Source organism: Neltuma alba, unplaced genomic scaffold, assembly GCF_004799145.2.
Source record: "Neltuma alba isolate B1F8T4 unplaced genomic scaffold, ASM479914v2 tig00010181_pilon, whole genome shotgun sequence".
Taxonomy (NCBI): domain Eukaryota; kingdom Viridiplantae; phylum Streptophyta; class Magnoliopsida; order Fabales; family Fabaceae; genus Neltuma; species Neltuma alba.
In genome coordinates, this window is record NW_021635122.1 from 31,075 (window position 1) to 48,346 (window position 17,272).

A 17,272-nucleotide genomic window follows, 5' to 3' on the forward strand; every position below is an offset into this window, starting at 1 on the left:
ACTTAATTAGGGAGTTTTTCTATAGTCTACTCCTGTGCTTAATGTTGTGTTGAACATGTCTAGATTTAGGAATCTTCTACACTTATGTGAGACTTGATTTATAATTGTAAATCTTGTGTTTAGACTACTACAATGTATTTGGATTAGATGCTGTTAATGTTGATCTATCTATATAATATATCAGTTTGAATCCTTATGTGTAGTTTATTGTCAGTGATCATTGATGATTAATCTGTTAACTTGGTATTATGGGTTGTTGATAGACAATATGAGGGCATTTGCATCATCTATTCATTTACACTCTAAGCGGTTTTAACAATGTTTTAAACGGTGTTAATTGACTTTGATTAAAATGAGTTTCCATTAACTAAGACATTGGACCCAAGTGATTGCTTGGGATTTTTCATCAGACTTAGAGATTTCTAAACTCCCAAATCAATTTAAGAGCCATGATAGCTAAGTGTTTATCATCAAGAGTCTATTTCATATTACTTTCTCACTTAATCTAAATCATTCCTTCATTCATTTAAAATAGCAAAAAGATTTACTTCTTTGCAATTTATAATTACTACACCACCTTTTGAACAAATTAAACCCCCTTTTTTGTACCTAAATCATTATGTTTTTAAAAACTAGTTTAATCTAGGTTTTTCCAATAAAGCGCTCCTCGAGAAGAATGAGTGGTTGTGTCCTATACTGCATTATCTGGTGCAATCACAATCTTGATGACTTGGAAGGCGACATTCCAGTCTGATCAGGGTTATAAAAAAGTAATCAGTTAAAGAGTATTGTACTTACATCTGGACAAGTTGCTTTGTTATGGCCTTCTTTTTCACAAATGGTGCATTTGGCAGTAGATCCTCTTTTACTCAATTTGTCAGGTGTAGGTAAAGGCAAATTTGGATTTTACTGAGCACTCTACTGTGTAGGTTGTGTTGGATTACTGTTTTTTCTTCTCCTTACTGACTCTTCTATCCTTATCCTCTTCTTCCTTGGTCTTCCTGGCACGTTGGATAGTGGAGGTGGTTCCAACGGCTGGAACCTATGAATACCCCAGAACGCCTTGCCCTTCACTGGTGTAAATTTTGCCCTATAACTACCCAAATATGCATCCTTGTGATAGTATCATGAAATCAGAATTACTGGGTCCAATTTTGCATGGTGTAGTGCACAAAGAGCATGTTGACAAGGGATACCAATCAAGTCCCATGCTCTACACGTGCATTGGTTTCTATTCATGAACACAATATGCCTATTGTCACCCTCATTTACCTTATACCCATCATCACTATTAAAGGCAACCCTACAATACACGGATAATTTCCTATTCTCCTCAAACAAAGTAATAGACTTAAGGCTAAAATTTTCCTTCCTCTTTTCTACTAGCCTCTCAACCTCAGCCCAGTTAGACATCATCTTTATCTGAATCCCATCTATCATCCTAATTATAGGCAAATATCTAAACTCAATCCAGGCATTAAGACTCTCATTGCAATTGTTATCAACAATCCAAGACAGACACCGAGTACTAAAAAATGCTCCTACCCATGTAGCAGGAGGATAACTCACAACTGCCTGTGCTGCTTCTTTGCCTAAAGCTCCTAGTGCTCATAAATTGTCATCAAATTGCTCCTCAAATGTGCTCCATGCGCATGTAAAGAAAATCTTCTTCAAATGACCACCATGTCATCTCTTGCTCCAATTAGCATAAATGTATCTTGCACACAATCTATGCTCAACTTCTAGTAATACATCCGACACAGCTAAATGCAACCCCTACACCATTGGAAGAGAATTTATGTTTTATGATAATTGAAACAGTTGTATGCAAATGATAAATATGATAAGAAAAAACCTTTTGCATATCAGACATAATGGTCACACGCTCCCTATTGTTTAGATCCAATGACTTTTGTAACCATTGGAAAAAACATTTCCAATTTACAGTATTTTTCTTTTGGGTGACCCCAAATGCTATGAGATACAAGCTATCATTAGCGTCTAAGCTAGTCGCTGTTAGCATTATACCCTTGGCATTTCCCTTTAAAAAGGTCCCATCAACTCCTATTATTAGCCTACACTCTGCCTTCCATCCAGTCTTAGCAGCATTAACAAAACAAGACACCACGTCAAAATGTAATTACCACCATAGATTTAAAAAATTAAAAAATCACCAACATAAAATTAAAAAGTTACCTTTAAAGCATTAAAGCATATATAAAGTTTACTGAACACCTTTTTTCCATTATTTAATGCATATTTACTCAATTCAAGAGAGACATCCAATCCAAGATTGGATGTTTTGAGCTCATGACAATAAGCTTGCAGGTTATTGTACTCATCAATATAGCTTCCCTCTATCTATGTCATGATTATTTTCTTCGCCCATTTTCATTTATAAATGCTTACATGAAGCTTCAACTCATCCTCCATGTCCTTCTTCATGTTAGTAATCTTGTACTATGGCCTCTCTTGGATCTTCCTCTTAAAATAGTTTGCAATCCACTTTATTGAAGCCTTAGTGCTCTTGAAAACCCTACCGCATCTGTGTTCTAGGCAAAAGGTCTTTACTACTAGCCCCAAATTTGTCCCTTCTTTTGATGCATATAGCACAAATAGACACCCATCCTTGCATAGAACTTTTACACTGAACGGCTCACTTTTAGCTAGCCTCAACTTCACTCCAAGCTTAATGGCATAGTTATTTATTACTCCTACCAACTCAGCTTTGTTTGCATATGTATATCCCAGCATGAAAAATAGCCTATCTTCAGACCCGGTTGCTTCTTTATGGGCTCTCACTTCTACAAAAGGCTTATTAGTATCACTTGGGCCCACTTCATTAAACAAGTCCTCCTCCTTAGAATCTTCATCACCATCATCTACAAGCAACTCATCATCTCTTGGGGAGAAATCTTCATCTTCACTATCATCCTCTTCACTCTTATCACCTTCACTATCACCATATTCACTCTTATCATCTTCATCTTCAGCTTCATTATCACCTTCACTTATATCTTCCACCCCATCATTTTCTCCATTATCATGACCTATTTGACAAACATCACACATACTGGGGTTGCTATAAGGTTGCTCATCTTGCATTTCTCAATTTGGCCGAACCACATATATAATTATAGGGAAAAGGATTCTCAACAAAACTGACATGTAATCACTTAATTCTTAACCTTTAACCATGCTTAATCTTAACCATACTTCATCTAAACCATTCCCTATCATTTTGATAAAATTTGGGCAGCACTTCCCCTTAGGAAAATGACTTTCCATCATCATTAAAATAGCACAAAACCCGTATATCATTATTATACTTGAAATAGGAGAGTTGTAGAAGCTTACCTTGCTTCCAAATGACTTTCTCTCACTAGAAATCTTCTCTTTCTCTCTCTAAATGAAAATTTGCAAGAGGTTTCCTACTTGAAAGGCTTCACACAAAATGAACATGTGGGAGGGGGTATTTATAGGCTTCCTTTTTCATTAATTCCACATTTGCCCTTTTTGCATAAGACTTAGCCCTCCAATTTTTACCTCTTTCCACATGTACAAATCTTAGGCTATGTGGCTTAATATGTTGACACTTGGATGGTGAGTCATTAGGGCTTATGTCATCTTTCTTATCCATTAAGATTAATTAGGCTTTAATCAAGGTTAACTCTCTTAATTCCTTGATTAACTTGGCTAATTACCCTTCTAGAAACTTTTGACTTTTCAAAGATAGATGGTTAAATCCTAGCCATCCAATGAACCATGTTTGCCACATGTCATGATCCTACGGAAGATGACTTAACCATAATCATTTTACTTATTCCTAATTAAATTTTAATCTAACTTGATTTAGTATTTTCTTTTCCTTTTTCTTTTTATTTTATTTTTTCCTTTCTTGGCCAATTTGGGCATGACATGTGTCCTTGACATTCTGTCAGAAATTTTACCAGCCCAGTTGTCTTGATAGTCTACTGAATCGTAATATAATATTAGTTTATTTTATCTGATAGTCAAAAATTCTAGTATCTCAGAACCCTTATATCAGATCACCATTAATTACATCTCAGTAAAGGGAACTTTCTTGATTAATTTCATAATTTTTCTCCCTATATAACTCTTTAAATTACCGTTTCTGTAAAAATAGACAATCTACCGATATTAATTTAGCTTTAAATTTAATTAAAGCTAACCTCCTCATCATTTAGGGTTGGAAATAATTTTATAAATCTCCATAATTCCTAAATGAATTTCCTTTAATTTTTCATAATTTTCTGAGATTTCTAGGTATTTTTAATAATTGATATTGGCCAATAAAAGGCACATATATGGCGCCACCTTAGAGGAGCAGAGGGGAAAAAAAGTCAACACTATTGACCAATTAGTCAACCTTATTGAGTCATATAGTAGAAATTTTACTCTATCGAGTAGATAGGGAACTAACACTTACCCGTATTGCATTCTAATTTTTTTACTGCCCATAAAATATCTTGTGGTGACTCATATGATGACTCATCACCCGTATAAATGAAGCACATGGGAAAGAAGAAGAGAATTCAAGTTGAACTTGTCTTCCTCAAAATATCTAAGATATTTTCTAACTTTGTTTCCTAATTAAGAGATATTAATTATTTAACATTTGACTGGAGTATTTTATCTAATCCTGAACTCCAAAAATTCATCTATTTATACCATAAAATTTTTTAATTCTGTAGAAAATCTATAAATTTTCTCATATCATAACTTAGACTATAAGCATTTCTTTTTAAATTTCCCATAACAAACCCATAAACTGCAGTTTTAGCCTTAAAAAAATATTAAAGCCTTTCTGTTGGCCTTCAAGGCTTGAGACTAATTTTATAAATTCTATAGCCTCTTAGATCATACATCCCCATTTTATCATAATTTTCTGAGGTTTCTTTATGACTCGAACAATTAAATCTACATCTACATCTCAAACTGAGCCATAAACTTATAAATTCCTTTTAAGTCAACTCAAGGGCATTTTCATCATTTTCCCTCATATACAGGCCTTAAAATGTCATTTTCTATTTTTTGAAATTTTCTAGAATTTTTTCAGTATTACTTCCATTTTTACCCATTCCTGACCCGAAACTTTCCAAAATTATGGTTTTGCCCTTGGTCAAGTAAACCTCATAAATCACCCTATTATGGCCTCTATCATAACATTTGATCTAAACTAACCTCTTTTCTCATTTATGGGCCTTGAGACTTCACTGGAGCCTCTAACTTTCTTTACATTTTAGTTCTTAGAACTTTCTCTATTTACAGTTTAGTCCCTGAAACCCTTCAACATTCCTTTTACATTTCTGGGACTCCTGGTCATATGGATTTAGTAGCCTACCTATCTTAGGCTAATCCGTGTATTCTTAGGCCCAAAACTTGGGGTGTGACACATTTTGTCCATTATCGTGATAGATTTCAATCCTATCATATACATCTGTGTTATTAGATGTGTTCTGACCCCTGCTTTCCCTTAACCACATCCCCATATTGCTCTTGTATTTCCTTCCGTCTCAATCAATTTAGCTTTCAAAGTATCTAAGAAGCATATTTTTTAATTCCAATCCATCTCATCCCCATCTTTGGTATCATCCCCATCATCACTATGCCCACTTTCACCACCATTGTCTTCTTTAACACACTTCCCTTTCCCTTTATCTAATTGGATTTCACCTTCCCTATGGACACCCTCTGTACACTTTTCTCTTGTCAACCTAGATGCTACAATAGAAGCCACAATCGACTCATGTCGCTCACATAGACACTCTTTTGTCTCTTTCCACTCTTTCTTCCTCTTATTAAACTCACAACAAACTATCCAGATAACACCAATAATCGACACCAAATTCGGGACCAACATTGGGACTACCATCAGGACCACCCTTCTCATTATCTGACACGTCACCACCTTAAACTCAAGATTAATTACCAGAAAACAACTAATCAACAAAAAATCTAATGAACAGAAAACAAAAGGCTAATATGAACTTTCACCATCCGGATAAAAAAAGCTTCTAATCACACTTTTTCATACCAATAATAAAATAGATTCCATTGTTACCTGTCTCCCAAAGAATCTTTATGCTCGTCTCGTCCTTTCCTTACCCTAACGCCACTAAGATTTGTTGCTCTCTGATCTCACTCACACTTCACACTTTGTCTAACCCTAGCACAACAATTCCTTCTCCCTCGACAGCTAAAACTTCCAAAATCGTTTCGTCTTCCTCCCTCAAATTTTTTGTTGTTTTCCTTCTCCATTTTTCACTTCATTTTACAAGTGTCCATCCTGCCTCCATATTTCCCATCCAACTAAATGCCACATCATTCGCAAGGATGCTCCTTCATGCCATACAATGTTGCTTAATGTAAAACATTATGTCTTCATCTAAATAGGTTCACATTGCTACCTTTTTGTAACCTCTAGGGCTACATTGCGCTTAAAAAAACTTCCTGGCAGCCAGTGCTCCTTTATGAAAACTTCTGGGGCAAAAATGACCTTTATCCCTTATGAAAATAACTAAATGCAACTACCCTAAATGCGATGCAATCTATCAAGCTCTTCTCCCAATTAAACAAGGGTTTGACGCTTGGCTACAAGAGAGTCAAATTAACAACTCCCTGACAATGACGCCATTGATTTGACCGAATTCCAACGCCTTGGAAGTCAAGATCACAAATTAACCAAGGATTGTACTATAGTTGCACAACCTTGGGTCGTTTCACTCATGGAGCCTTAATTGAAACCTAATAGCTAAGTGTCTAAGAAAACTTGTAAAATTGGGGTTTGGTTGTTCAAAATCATATTGAGAAAAACGAAAAAGAATAATACAAAAGGAATACTTGTTTTTGATGTTTTGGTAATGCAAAGGAATAATTTGGATTAAAGGGATTCAATAAAGATGACTTTGGCAACGGGGATTGTGTTATCCTTGCTCTTTCAAAATATTTGGGACTTTAAAACCACTAAGTTTGAATTAAAATCTTAAATAATCATTTAGGTCCGATGCTTGAATTAGTGAAAACCACTTTGATCAAAATGAATAACACCTTTTCAAAACATTGTTATAAAAACCACTTAGGGTGTAAATAAAGGAGATGATACAGTGTTTTCTCTTGATTACTAATCAGTGCACAAGAGTCAATGGTAATCAATCAACTAACAATAATCATTGCAATCAATCAAAAGCCAAAGGTAAAAAGATAAAGCCATATATAAATCAGAAACACATTACATCATTTTGTTCAAATACAAATAAATCAATCACAAGGAAAAACTGATCAATTATCCAAGATGGTAAATTTAGCACTTAACCCTAAATCTAGAAGTTCAAATATATATAATCACAAAGATTGAAATAAGAAACTCCCCAGTGCAGTTTATGAGCTCAAGCTTGCATTCCGCTTACTAAAGATCACCAACTTCAACCACTCATAGCTCCAATCTTGCTCCTTTTAGCACTCTTAACAGTCATGGATGATGAAATAGGTATGGAAAGGTGGTCTAGAGATGGAATGGTGAAGAATAATCAGTGTAGAATTGAGATATTGATTGTGAGATGATGTAAAAATGAAGAATTTCTGGGTGGAAGTAGTGGAGAGTTAAGAGGGAATGATGGAGGCCAAAGCTGGATAATGTCTGACAGCTGGTTGTATCAATTTTCGAGCCTTTAACCTAATTTGGAAGCCCTTAATGTCAACTAACTGAAACTCTGCGTTTTGCTGTTAGAAGCACTTCTCCACGACGAAGTGATACCGAGAGGGATTATCAAGAATTTGAAGGCTTCGCTGCATATATTGTGCTGTGACAATGGTGTCTAGTGAGGGTGATTCCTTCATGTTCTTTTCTTGACTTGGATTTCTGCATCCTTCTTCACTTTAAGCTTCCCATGATGCATTTTAAGGTCTTTAACTCCTTCTTTAGCTCTCCAGATCCTTTCATTTACCTATAACATCAACATAATTTCTTATAATATTTAACTCTTCATGATCCAAGGTAAATGAAAATCAGCTAAGAGTCATTAAAGACACTTGAAAAAGCATGAATTAAATGCAAAAAATTGGCTCAAAGATAGACAAGAACTGTATGAAAACACTTCAAAAACCTTAAAAATAACTCAAGAAAGAGTGTGAAAATATGGTCAAATCAACGTGATTAATAACTCTTGTAACAATATTCACAACTTCATTAACGCTATTAATCACATATCTTTCACATTATGAAAGTCCAAAAAAATCCCAATTTAATAACCCAAAAAACATGAGGTTAATAGCGTTAATGAAGTTGCAAATATATTTATAAGAGTTATTAATCGTGTTATGAATATTAAAAACATTTCAGTTTAAAAACCTAAAAAAAGTGTATTTAATAGTGTTAATAAAGTTGTTAATATCGTTACAAGAGTTGTTAATCATGTTATAAAAGTTGAAAAAATCACAAAAACAGTTGTTGGTCGACGGCCATTTGTTGAAGCTTTGGGGATCGGCAGCCAACTAAACTCCAGTGTCGGTTAGTGAGAGTGACTTGAGGGTTTTCTTTTAAAATAAAAAATAAAAAGCAACATTATAAATTCAATAACATCTCAAAATTTTAATTTAATCATTATGACTAATTTGGAATTTTGCTAGTTTAAGTGACCATTTGGAGTTTTGTAAATTTAGGTGTCATTTTTTGAAATTTTTTCAAGAAAATTGCCTTGAAAATGTTTTACTTAAAAGAAATTTAATCGTTGTTTTAAAATTTCCAAAATTCTTAGTCTTTAGGATGATTAACAGTAATTAACGTTCTTCAAATACCATATTTGAATTTGCCCCAGAAAAAAAAAAAAAAAAAAAACTCATTTGAAGAAACGAGATGAAGACGCGAAAGATGATTAACGTTCCTCAAATACATAATAACAAAACAGACGAAGACACGAAAGATGATTAGATTAGTCTATCCATTTCCTTCAACGATCGACTGTAAGCTTTTATTACAAGTCCGGCACTAAACCCATATGGGTCCCGGATCGAATTCCTTGCTTGTATGATTCTTCTTCACTGAATCGAACTTCAATCGTTCATAGGGAATATCGCATGGCATCTTATCTCAGTCAACACAATCCCCTTTCAGCCATTGTCACGTCGTTTCCTGTAAGAAATGAGAGCATCCCTTCTCCACTATGGAACTCTCCTATTCGCTCAAGAACCCAGGACAGAAACCGTTTTCGGCTCAATTGTTCAAATGGGAATCCACTAAATGCTGTTTCGTCCCAGGATGGTGAGAATTGGTTAAGATATATTTTGATCCCAATTAACATTCTGTTTTGCTTTTAATTTCTTGATTACATTTTCTTGATACTATGAAGCATAAACTTCGTTTGGTCTCCGTTAAAACGTCTTTAATTGGATGATCTACCGTGGTGGTGAGAACCCTGTTCAGATTTTGCTAGAAGATTTTATCATTGAGTCGCTACTTTTTGGTTTTTGCAATGTATAATTTTTTTTAATGAAAATCAAATATATTTCAATAGAAAGATTAATATATATTATTAATTATTTGATATTGTCCGATGCATTCACCCGTTTTGTTATTATGTCCTGATATAATGAGAGGTGCAGCTTGTTTAGAATAACTATAACAATAAGTCATAATCTTGGATTTCTGAAGTTGGTTTCCTTCTCATAACAAACAACTGTTCTTGTTTTTTTAAACAACCTTTTCCCCTTCTAGCTGGAATAACATTCTTAATCTTATTGCTTCTCTTATTATTATCTTGTACTCAAGTCAGCTCATTCACTCTTAGTACTTGCTACAATTAATATTGAAACCAATAGGTGTTAAAAGTTCTTTATTGTATTCTTAATTGGTGTTCAGAGTTTTAACTATAATTGAGCCAGACTTTATGTTGAGAGGCAATCTGTTACATCTTCTTATCTTTGTTCCTCCTTAGTTTCGATTCTTTTCAAGTCGAGAATATCCACGTTTCTCATTGCTATTCTATAATAACTTTCCGTACTCTCCTCCCCATTTTACCCGCTTGGTTCCTTGGTGTCCCCATATGCCATCAGTCTGTGTACAGTTCATAACTGTTTTGGCCTCAGTTTGAGATTGCAACATTGGTAGAGTTCTCAATGTTATTAACTTTTACGCAAATTGAAGGTCGAGCTGATTACCCTATTAGTGATGCTCCCTTTATGCTTCTAAAAATGATTTATATGAAAAAAAAGTTATTTTTCAAATCTGCTATTAGATACCAAGCACTTTGGAATTTAAGGACCTTCATAGTGTCTTGTTGCTCTGAACACATATTTTATTTGAAGCACCATTTTGTATGTCTATGGAATTTTCTTCCATAAATGTTGAGTGTTGAATACTTGTGCATTTTTTCATAACTGAATTTACTTAGCTAATTATGCATTACTGCATACTTATAAATAGATTTAGCAGGAAATGCATTGCCCATAGAACACAATAACCCCCAAACAGTGGAAGAATCATTTCCGTTGTCTGTCTCAGAATCAACAGAATCCAATCTTAGCATTACTGTTGTTGGAGCTTCTGGAGACCTTGCCAAAAAGAAAATTTTTCCTGCACTCTTTGCTCTTTACTATGAAGATTGTCTTCCTGAGGTTTGGCCTTTTGCTTGGCGGTGATGCTTAAATATTTTGCAGCACAAAACCTGAGGTTCCATGTTCGTGATGTTTATGCAGAATTTCATTATATTTGGATATGCTCGAACTAAAATGACCACTGAAGAGTTAAGGAACTCAATCAGCAAAACTTTAACATGCAGAATTGATAAGAGGTATTTATTCCCGTGAATGTAACATGACGGCATGACGTGACAATATTTTCTTTCTCCCTACTTGATTCCATTTGGTATTACATTGAGGCAAGTTGAGATTACAGGGAAAATTGTGAAGATAAAATGGATCAGTTCCTGAAACGATGCTTTTATCATTCTGGTCAGTACAACTCTGAGAATCACTTTGCAGAACTCGACTGCAAGCTGAAAGAAAAAGAGGTCATATATCTACTCTATCTTCTAATTTTTTCTCCCCGTCTCACACAATGACTGCAGAGCTGAGGTCAAAGCAGGGATAGCCATTTATAGAATGTTGGAGTTTGCCAGCCGGTACTTAATGTCATCATAAAGTTATTATAACACCAAAATTTTTTAAGGTCATAAATTTAATTAATGACCATTAAATGTATTATAAAGAGTCAGGTGATATATCTGCTAACTGCTTAGACATTCTATTTGTTTATTTAATCTTAACATAAGTATTTGTAAAACTTAAATGACCATGAACTGTCTTACTCTTGCTTATTTCCCAATAGTAGGTTGCTGATGTTGAACTGGTATCGGGCCACAGAGAGAGAGAGAGAGAGAACAACTTTTTAATGAAGTTCAGTATATTCTCGTTATTAATGGCAGGGTACTAGGGTGCAGAAGTTTTTAGGTATTTTATCAGTCATTAAGTCGAAAGCATTTTCTATGTGACTTAATTCATCTATGGGTTCATCAACATACTAAATTAGAGTTTGCGTAATAGGTTCCTGCCTAGAGAGCATGGACAAAATATGAACATGGGATACGACACTAATGCGTATGCCACAGCACAATGAAGTCTGAAGTGTCCATGTATAATATAAATTGTTGCATCATGCCTAACATGAGTTTCCAACATATGCCAGACATGGACATAATTATTTTTTGTGTGTCTATTATTCATATGTTCTCCCTCCTAGTCAGCTGAATTGAAAATTGTGTCTTGCTAATACTTGACAACGGTTTATTTCAGGGCGGAAGCCTCTCAAACAGGTTGTTTTACTTGTCTGTACCTCCAAACATATTTGTAGATGCAGTGCGATGTGCCAGCCACAAAGCATCATCAGAAAAGGGCTGGACGAGGGTTATTGTTGAAAAGCCGTTTGGTCGTGATTCAGAATCCTCTAGTGAGCTAACGAGATGTTTGAAGCAGTACCTCACTGAAGAACAAATATTTAGGTGCGTTTGGCTCCCTGTTTTTCTTTTTGAAAAAAATATCTTGCCCGGCCATAGAGAAATGTTTGAAGTCATTGACAACTGTTCAGGATTGATCATTATTTGGGTAAAGAGCTTGTGGAGAACCTGTCTGTGCTTCGCTTTTCAAATCTTGTTTTTGAGCCTCTATGGTCCCGGAACTACATTCGCAATGTGCAATTCATATTTTCTGAAGATTTTGGAACAGAGGGGAGAGGGGGGTGAGTCCTATAGTGTTTAAGGTACTTGAGAAAATTACATGTCACTAACCTAACTTCTCTTTTTTATTTCTCTTTAGCTATTTTGATAACTATGGAATAATAAGAGATATAATGCAAAATCATCTTCTACAAATACTAGCACTGTTTGCAATGGAAACTCCTGTCAGCTTGGATGCTGAGGACATCAGAAATGAAAAGGTAACTATGTCTCTTGTAAATATCCTTACCTCATATTTTGGTTCAACTTTCTATATCATGGTCTCTCTATGCATTGCTGCAGTTACTTCATTTCTTCCTCGCAACACCCGTTTTTGTTACCCATTTTATAATCAACTGTAGGTACTTTGCCAGCTATTGAGGTGGGAGATGCAAAACCCGTAGAAGTTGCTTTGCGGAATATTTGATCGTGTTTTCTGATTTTCATCAAGATATTGTGAATATTGAAACTTACATATTATAATACATGATTCGTGCCCTATGCTATAAAATTTAAGAATTTGGCGTGTCTTCATGTATTGATCTATTATAATTGTAAATCAGGTGAAGGTTCTAAGATCAATGAGACCACTGCAACTTGAAAATGTTGTTGTTGGTCAATACAAGGGCCACAGCAAGGGTGGCAAGTCATATCCTGGCTACACAGATGACCCAACAGTTCCAAATGGCAGTATTACCCCAACATTTGCAGCGGCAGCTCTTTTTATCGACAATGCTAGATGGGATAGTGTTCCTTTCCTTATGAAAGCTGGCAAGGCTCTCCATACTAAGCGGTATATATGTATATTTTGCAAACTTCTTTAGAAGGATTACGAGTTTGTCAAGTTATAGTTCCTAAAGGAGTCCAAACATGTATCCAGTGCAGAAATCAGAGTACAGTTCCGACATGTACCAGGTAACTTGTACAAGCGAAATTTCGGAACAGACCTGGACAAGGCTACAAATGAGCTCGTACTTCGTGTGCAGCCTGATGAAGCTATATATTTGAAGATCAATAACAAAGTTCCTGGCCTGGGGATGAGACTAGACAGAAGTGATCTAAATTTGCTTTTCCGAGCAAGGTATAAATATTGCCGATATATATTACTGAATACATTTGACTGAATCGGCTTTAAATGTAAGAGTTGTAGATTGTTTATAATTAATAATAATAATCATAATAATTCATCCATTCATGATTAGTTCACTTGTTAAAATAACTAATATTGAAGAACCAAGCTTCATGAGTTCATGATCGTAGAAAACTTAATTGCATCATAATTTGTTTTCTGTGTATGTGCGAGTTTCCGAGCTGTTCAGAGGTGACACCGTGGAACGGATGAACTTAACAGATTCAGGCTAAAATTTAATTTAAAAAAAAAAAAAGAAGAAGAAAGAAAACTGATGCATGTGATGTTACCGTACCTGCAATACGTTGGAGTTAACTTTTTCCTCTAGGCATGATTTGACTGAGGAGAACGGAGGGTAAGGGGAGGGAAGGAAATATTTTGCTTAGATCTAAATCAAGATAAGAAGGTATTCCAAATTACGCCTTATACATCCTTCCCTTCTCCATTCATCTCAGGTCAAACACTCCCTTATATATTTCATATTTATGTCTAGTCTGGATTATGCCTCATTTGGAGATTCTTACAACAGCATTATTGTAACACTCATACTTAATGTGAAGGTATCCAAGTGAAATACCGGATGCATATGAGAGGTTACTTTTGGATGCGATAGAAGGCGAGCGAAGATTGTTCATCAGAAGTGATGAGCTTGATGCAGCTTGGGCACTTTTCACCCCTTTGCTGAAAGAACTTGAGAACAAGAAGATTGCTCCTGAGCTCTACCCCTATGGCAGCAGAGGACCAGTTGGGGCTCACTATCTTGCTGCAAAGCACAACGTAAGGTGGGGAGATCTTGGTAATGAAGATTAAGAATTTGGATCAAATTAAAAACTGGAAATGAGGTGAACATAATCAGAGAAAGGAGATGGAATCACTCATTTGAACCTTTTTTGGACCTCTAAAACACTTGTAGAATCCATTTCTGAAGACTCATCGGTTGCACCAGAGCTTTACCGTGAATAGACATTCTGATTATTAATTAGATAACATCTCTCAGTCTCCCCCCTTGGCATAATAAGATGTTTCATGATGTAAAAACACCAGATTTTACCTCAAACAACTAGCTGTTAGCACGAGATGCATAATTTTTGTTTTAAAAAAATTGTGTGAATAATGATTTTAGTTTTATATGTATAATGATGGTTAGAAGAAGGCGGGTCGGTTTAGTTGGGTAATATGTGTATAGCAGTAAAAGACAGCTGCATCAATGAAACCAAATTCAGGTTCAGTTTTAGACGTGTCTTTTCATTATGTTCTTGTATGCAAGGGGAGTTTCAGTCTGATGGCTTTAAACCCAATAACTGATTATTATGCCAAAACCATGGCTTCAAGACTAAAACCATCGTTTTTCAATAAGCTAATTTTTTCTACTTTTTGGGTGGAAAACCATGGTTTTATAAATATAGACACAAATTAATAATTAATTACATAAATAATAAGATCATCTTACATGTGTACATATATTATTTATTATTTATATACATTTTTTTGTAATTTGAACATTAAAAAAGTGGTCCAAGTAATAACTATCCAAACACTTTCATTTTATCAAAATCACTTTTTTACAAAAATTATTTTCCAATAGCTAATTCAAATACCCCTTTTGGTGAACGTTGAAACTGTGATCATGATGAATATCTAAGATGAAGAGGATAGGGAGAGAATGTAGCGTGAGGAAAGTGAGAAATGAAACATCCTTCCTTTAACCCCTCAGAGTATGCATTTGGAAGTGTTATAATTCAAGCGATTCATAAAACAAATACGTAGATTGAAAATTTATTTTTTTATCCAAATTTGAAATATCATAAATAATTATAGAAAAATCATATTGAGGTGGTTCAAAATTCTATTTAAAGCTCTTTAAGTTCTGTATAGGGAAAAAATATAAAACTCGACTTAACCCTTACCAATTTGTACAGTTTATTCATTGAAATTTACTATTTATATGGTTAAAACTGTACGTTCTAGTTTCTCTGCCCTAACTTTGATCAAATATAACTTTTAGCACACATCTATTTTAGGTGACTTTAAAACTCAGGATGTGTACTTTAACCATACCAAATTTTATTGGCAGAATCAATCGTTTGCCTCACCTCCACTCTATCACTAACTCGTGGCTCCTTTAAGGATGCTTTATCCCACTAACTTGCATTAATAATTCATAATCAATTCTTTCCTTGCATAATACCTTTCTATTCATGCACTAGCCATTCCTATACATTATCTCATTCAGAAGTACATATCAATGCATATTGTCTACAGTATATTTATGAATATATCATCATAACATATTACATAACAGAACGTAATATTTATTTCTATCTTCTTCTCTTTATTCTTGCACTTCGACTTCTTGGTTTCTCCTCCCATGGTCTTTACACCTATTATGGTTGGTTAAGGGAGAGTGGGATTCAGAAAAATCTCAGTAGCAAACGTTACCACATACATGTGCAAGATGGATGCTAATGTATGGTATGTAATTTTCCATAAACTTAGGTTAACTAGTACATGCCATCATATTTTATGCTTGGTATAAAAATGCATGGCTATGAAAACATATTAAGAATGGCATTTTTGGCAACAATCATCATGTCACAACATCATATAATCGACACATACAAACTAACACATAAGCACACTACATCAGGCACATAAAGGGGTAAGTTCATTGCCTTGCATCATGAGTTTTATCTTGCTCTTCAACTTGCTCCCTAAGCTTCCTAACCATCTAACTTTCGATCGACCACATCCAAACCTTCTCTTGGATGTCTCAAGGTCCTAATCACAGCCACAAGAGTCACATTACTCACTAGGACCAAGAACTATACAATGTTGAAGACTTATGTCCTTATACTTAATCTCTTTTCCTTAATTTATGATGTAGTGTTCTAGCTTTGTAAAAACTATTTTCTTAAGCCAATCCTACACAATTTTGTCCAAAGAATTCAAATATGAGCTTAGATTAATCAAAATCCAACTCCTTCCCCCTAGTTCTAGGCCAAAACCAAAATTTGCCACTTAAATTCCAGTTTTGATTCCAATGCTTCTAACTTCATTCTTTCATCTTGTTCCTACACAATTTTTCATTTTAAACACATTAAAAGCATCAAAATCATCAAAATCACATCATCGACACAAGAACCAGTCAGGCCTTGGCATCCTCTATGGTTCCAAAGTCATGGAATTCAATTAATATAAAGTCAGAACCACTTAATTATTGTTCCTTTCAAGCCTTTAAATATTATTCTAACACTAATTTCATCTCCCCTCACACTTTACAATTTCGTGCAGCATGTCCTTTTAGGGTTTCAAGTTCCCAAAAACCACTAAAATCCATAACCAAACTTAGCAACAACAAGAGTAGTGAAAACTACATCAAAAACCATGAACATACCTTGTTTTATAGCTTGATCTTGCATAAGGTCACTTGGCCTTTCTCTCACCCTCTTCTTTCTCTCTCTAGAATTCATTTTCCAAGAATTTTCCTAAGGTTTCAAGAGCCTTGGTCAAAATGAGGGGAGGGGAGGGGTATTTATAGAGTTTAGGAACAAATCCTAGCCATTGATCTTAAAAATATGTGGTTTAATTTTGACCATCCATTTTTCCTCTTTGTCTTGTGGTGACAAGTATCCTTATGACATCATACTTACATCATCAAGCCACATGTCTTTAATCCAACTGTACATGTGTCTTGCATCTAACCGTACATGTGTCCTATATCCAACTGTACAATTGTCTTTCATTTAATCATATACTTGTCTCTTCCATGTCCCTTCATCATTTTGGCATCAAGATAGGGAGAAAATTAATGAAAAATTCATGCAAAAATACAACCCCTAGGCATTTCTACACCTATCTTGCCATTTTGCACCTTATAGAGTACTTTTGAGGGTCCTGACTTACCCGGGACTACTGA

The 17,272-nt window shown here is 34.9% G+C and overlaps 1 protein-coding gene across 4 annotated transcripts; it reads left to right on the plus strand.

Moving 5' to 3' along the window:
• The first annotated feature begins 8,984 nt into the window (after nucleotides 1–8,984).
• On the plus strand, nucleotides 8,985–14,590 carry LOC114754686 (glucose-6-phosphate 1-dehydrogenase, chloroplastic). Of its 4 annotated transcripts, none has more exons than XM_028943493.1 (10): nucleotides 8,985–9,280; nucleotides 10,442–10,632; nucleotides 10,714–10,808; nucleotides 10,913–11,027; nucleotides 11,809–12,014; nucleotides 12,101–12,250; nucleotides 12,328–12,448; nucleotides 12,791–13,020; nucleotides 13,108–13,308; nucleotides 13,917–14,590. In XM_028943493.1, the coding sequence occupies exons 1-10, from the start codon at nucleotides 9,097–9,099 to the stop codon at nucleotides 14,164–14,166; spliced, it is 1,743 nt and encodes a 580-aa protein (XP_028799326.1). In that variant the 5' UTR covers nucleotides 8,985–9,096; the 3' UTR covers nucleotides 14,167–14,590. The 4 variants fall into 4 exon arrangements, with proteins under 4 accessions (XP_028799326.1, XP_028799327.1, XP_028799328.1 ...); XM_028943494.1 differs by having other exon boundaries at nucleotides 10,448–10,632; XM_028943495.1 differs by having other exon boundaries at nucleotides 8,986–9,280; nucleotides 10,451–10,632.
• Nucleotides 14,591–17,272: the final 2,682 nt, after the last annotated feature.

Bases quoted from the DNA above. Each gene is read 5' to 3' on its own strand.
- LOC114754686 (XM_028943493.1), top strand. From the start codon at position 9,097: ATGGCATCTTATCTCAGTCAACACAATCCCCTTTCAGCCATTGTCACG. The intron at 9,281-10,441 runs GTGAGAATTGGT...ACTTATAAATAG, and splicing joins TGCTGTTTCGTCCCAGGATG to ATTTAGCAGGAAATGCATTG. The intron at 12,015-12,100 runs GTGCGTTTGGCT...ACAACTGTTCAG, and splicing joins ACTGAAGAACAAATATTTAG to GATTGATCATTATTTGGGTA.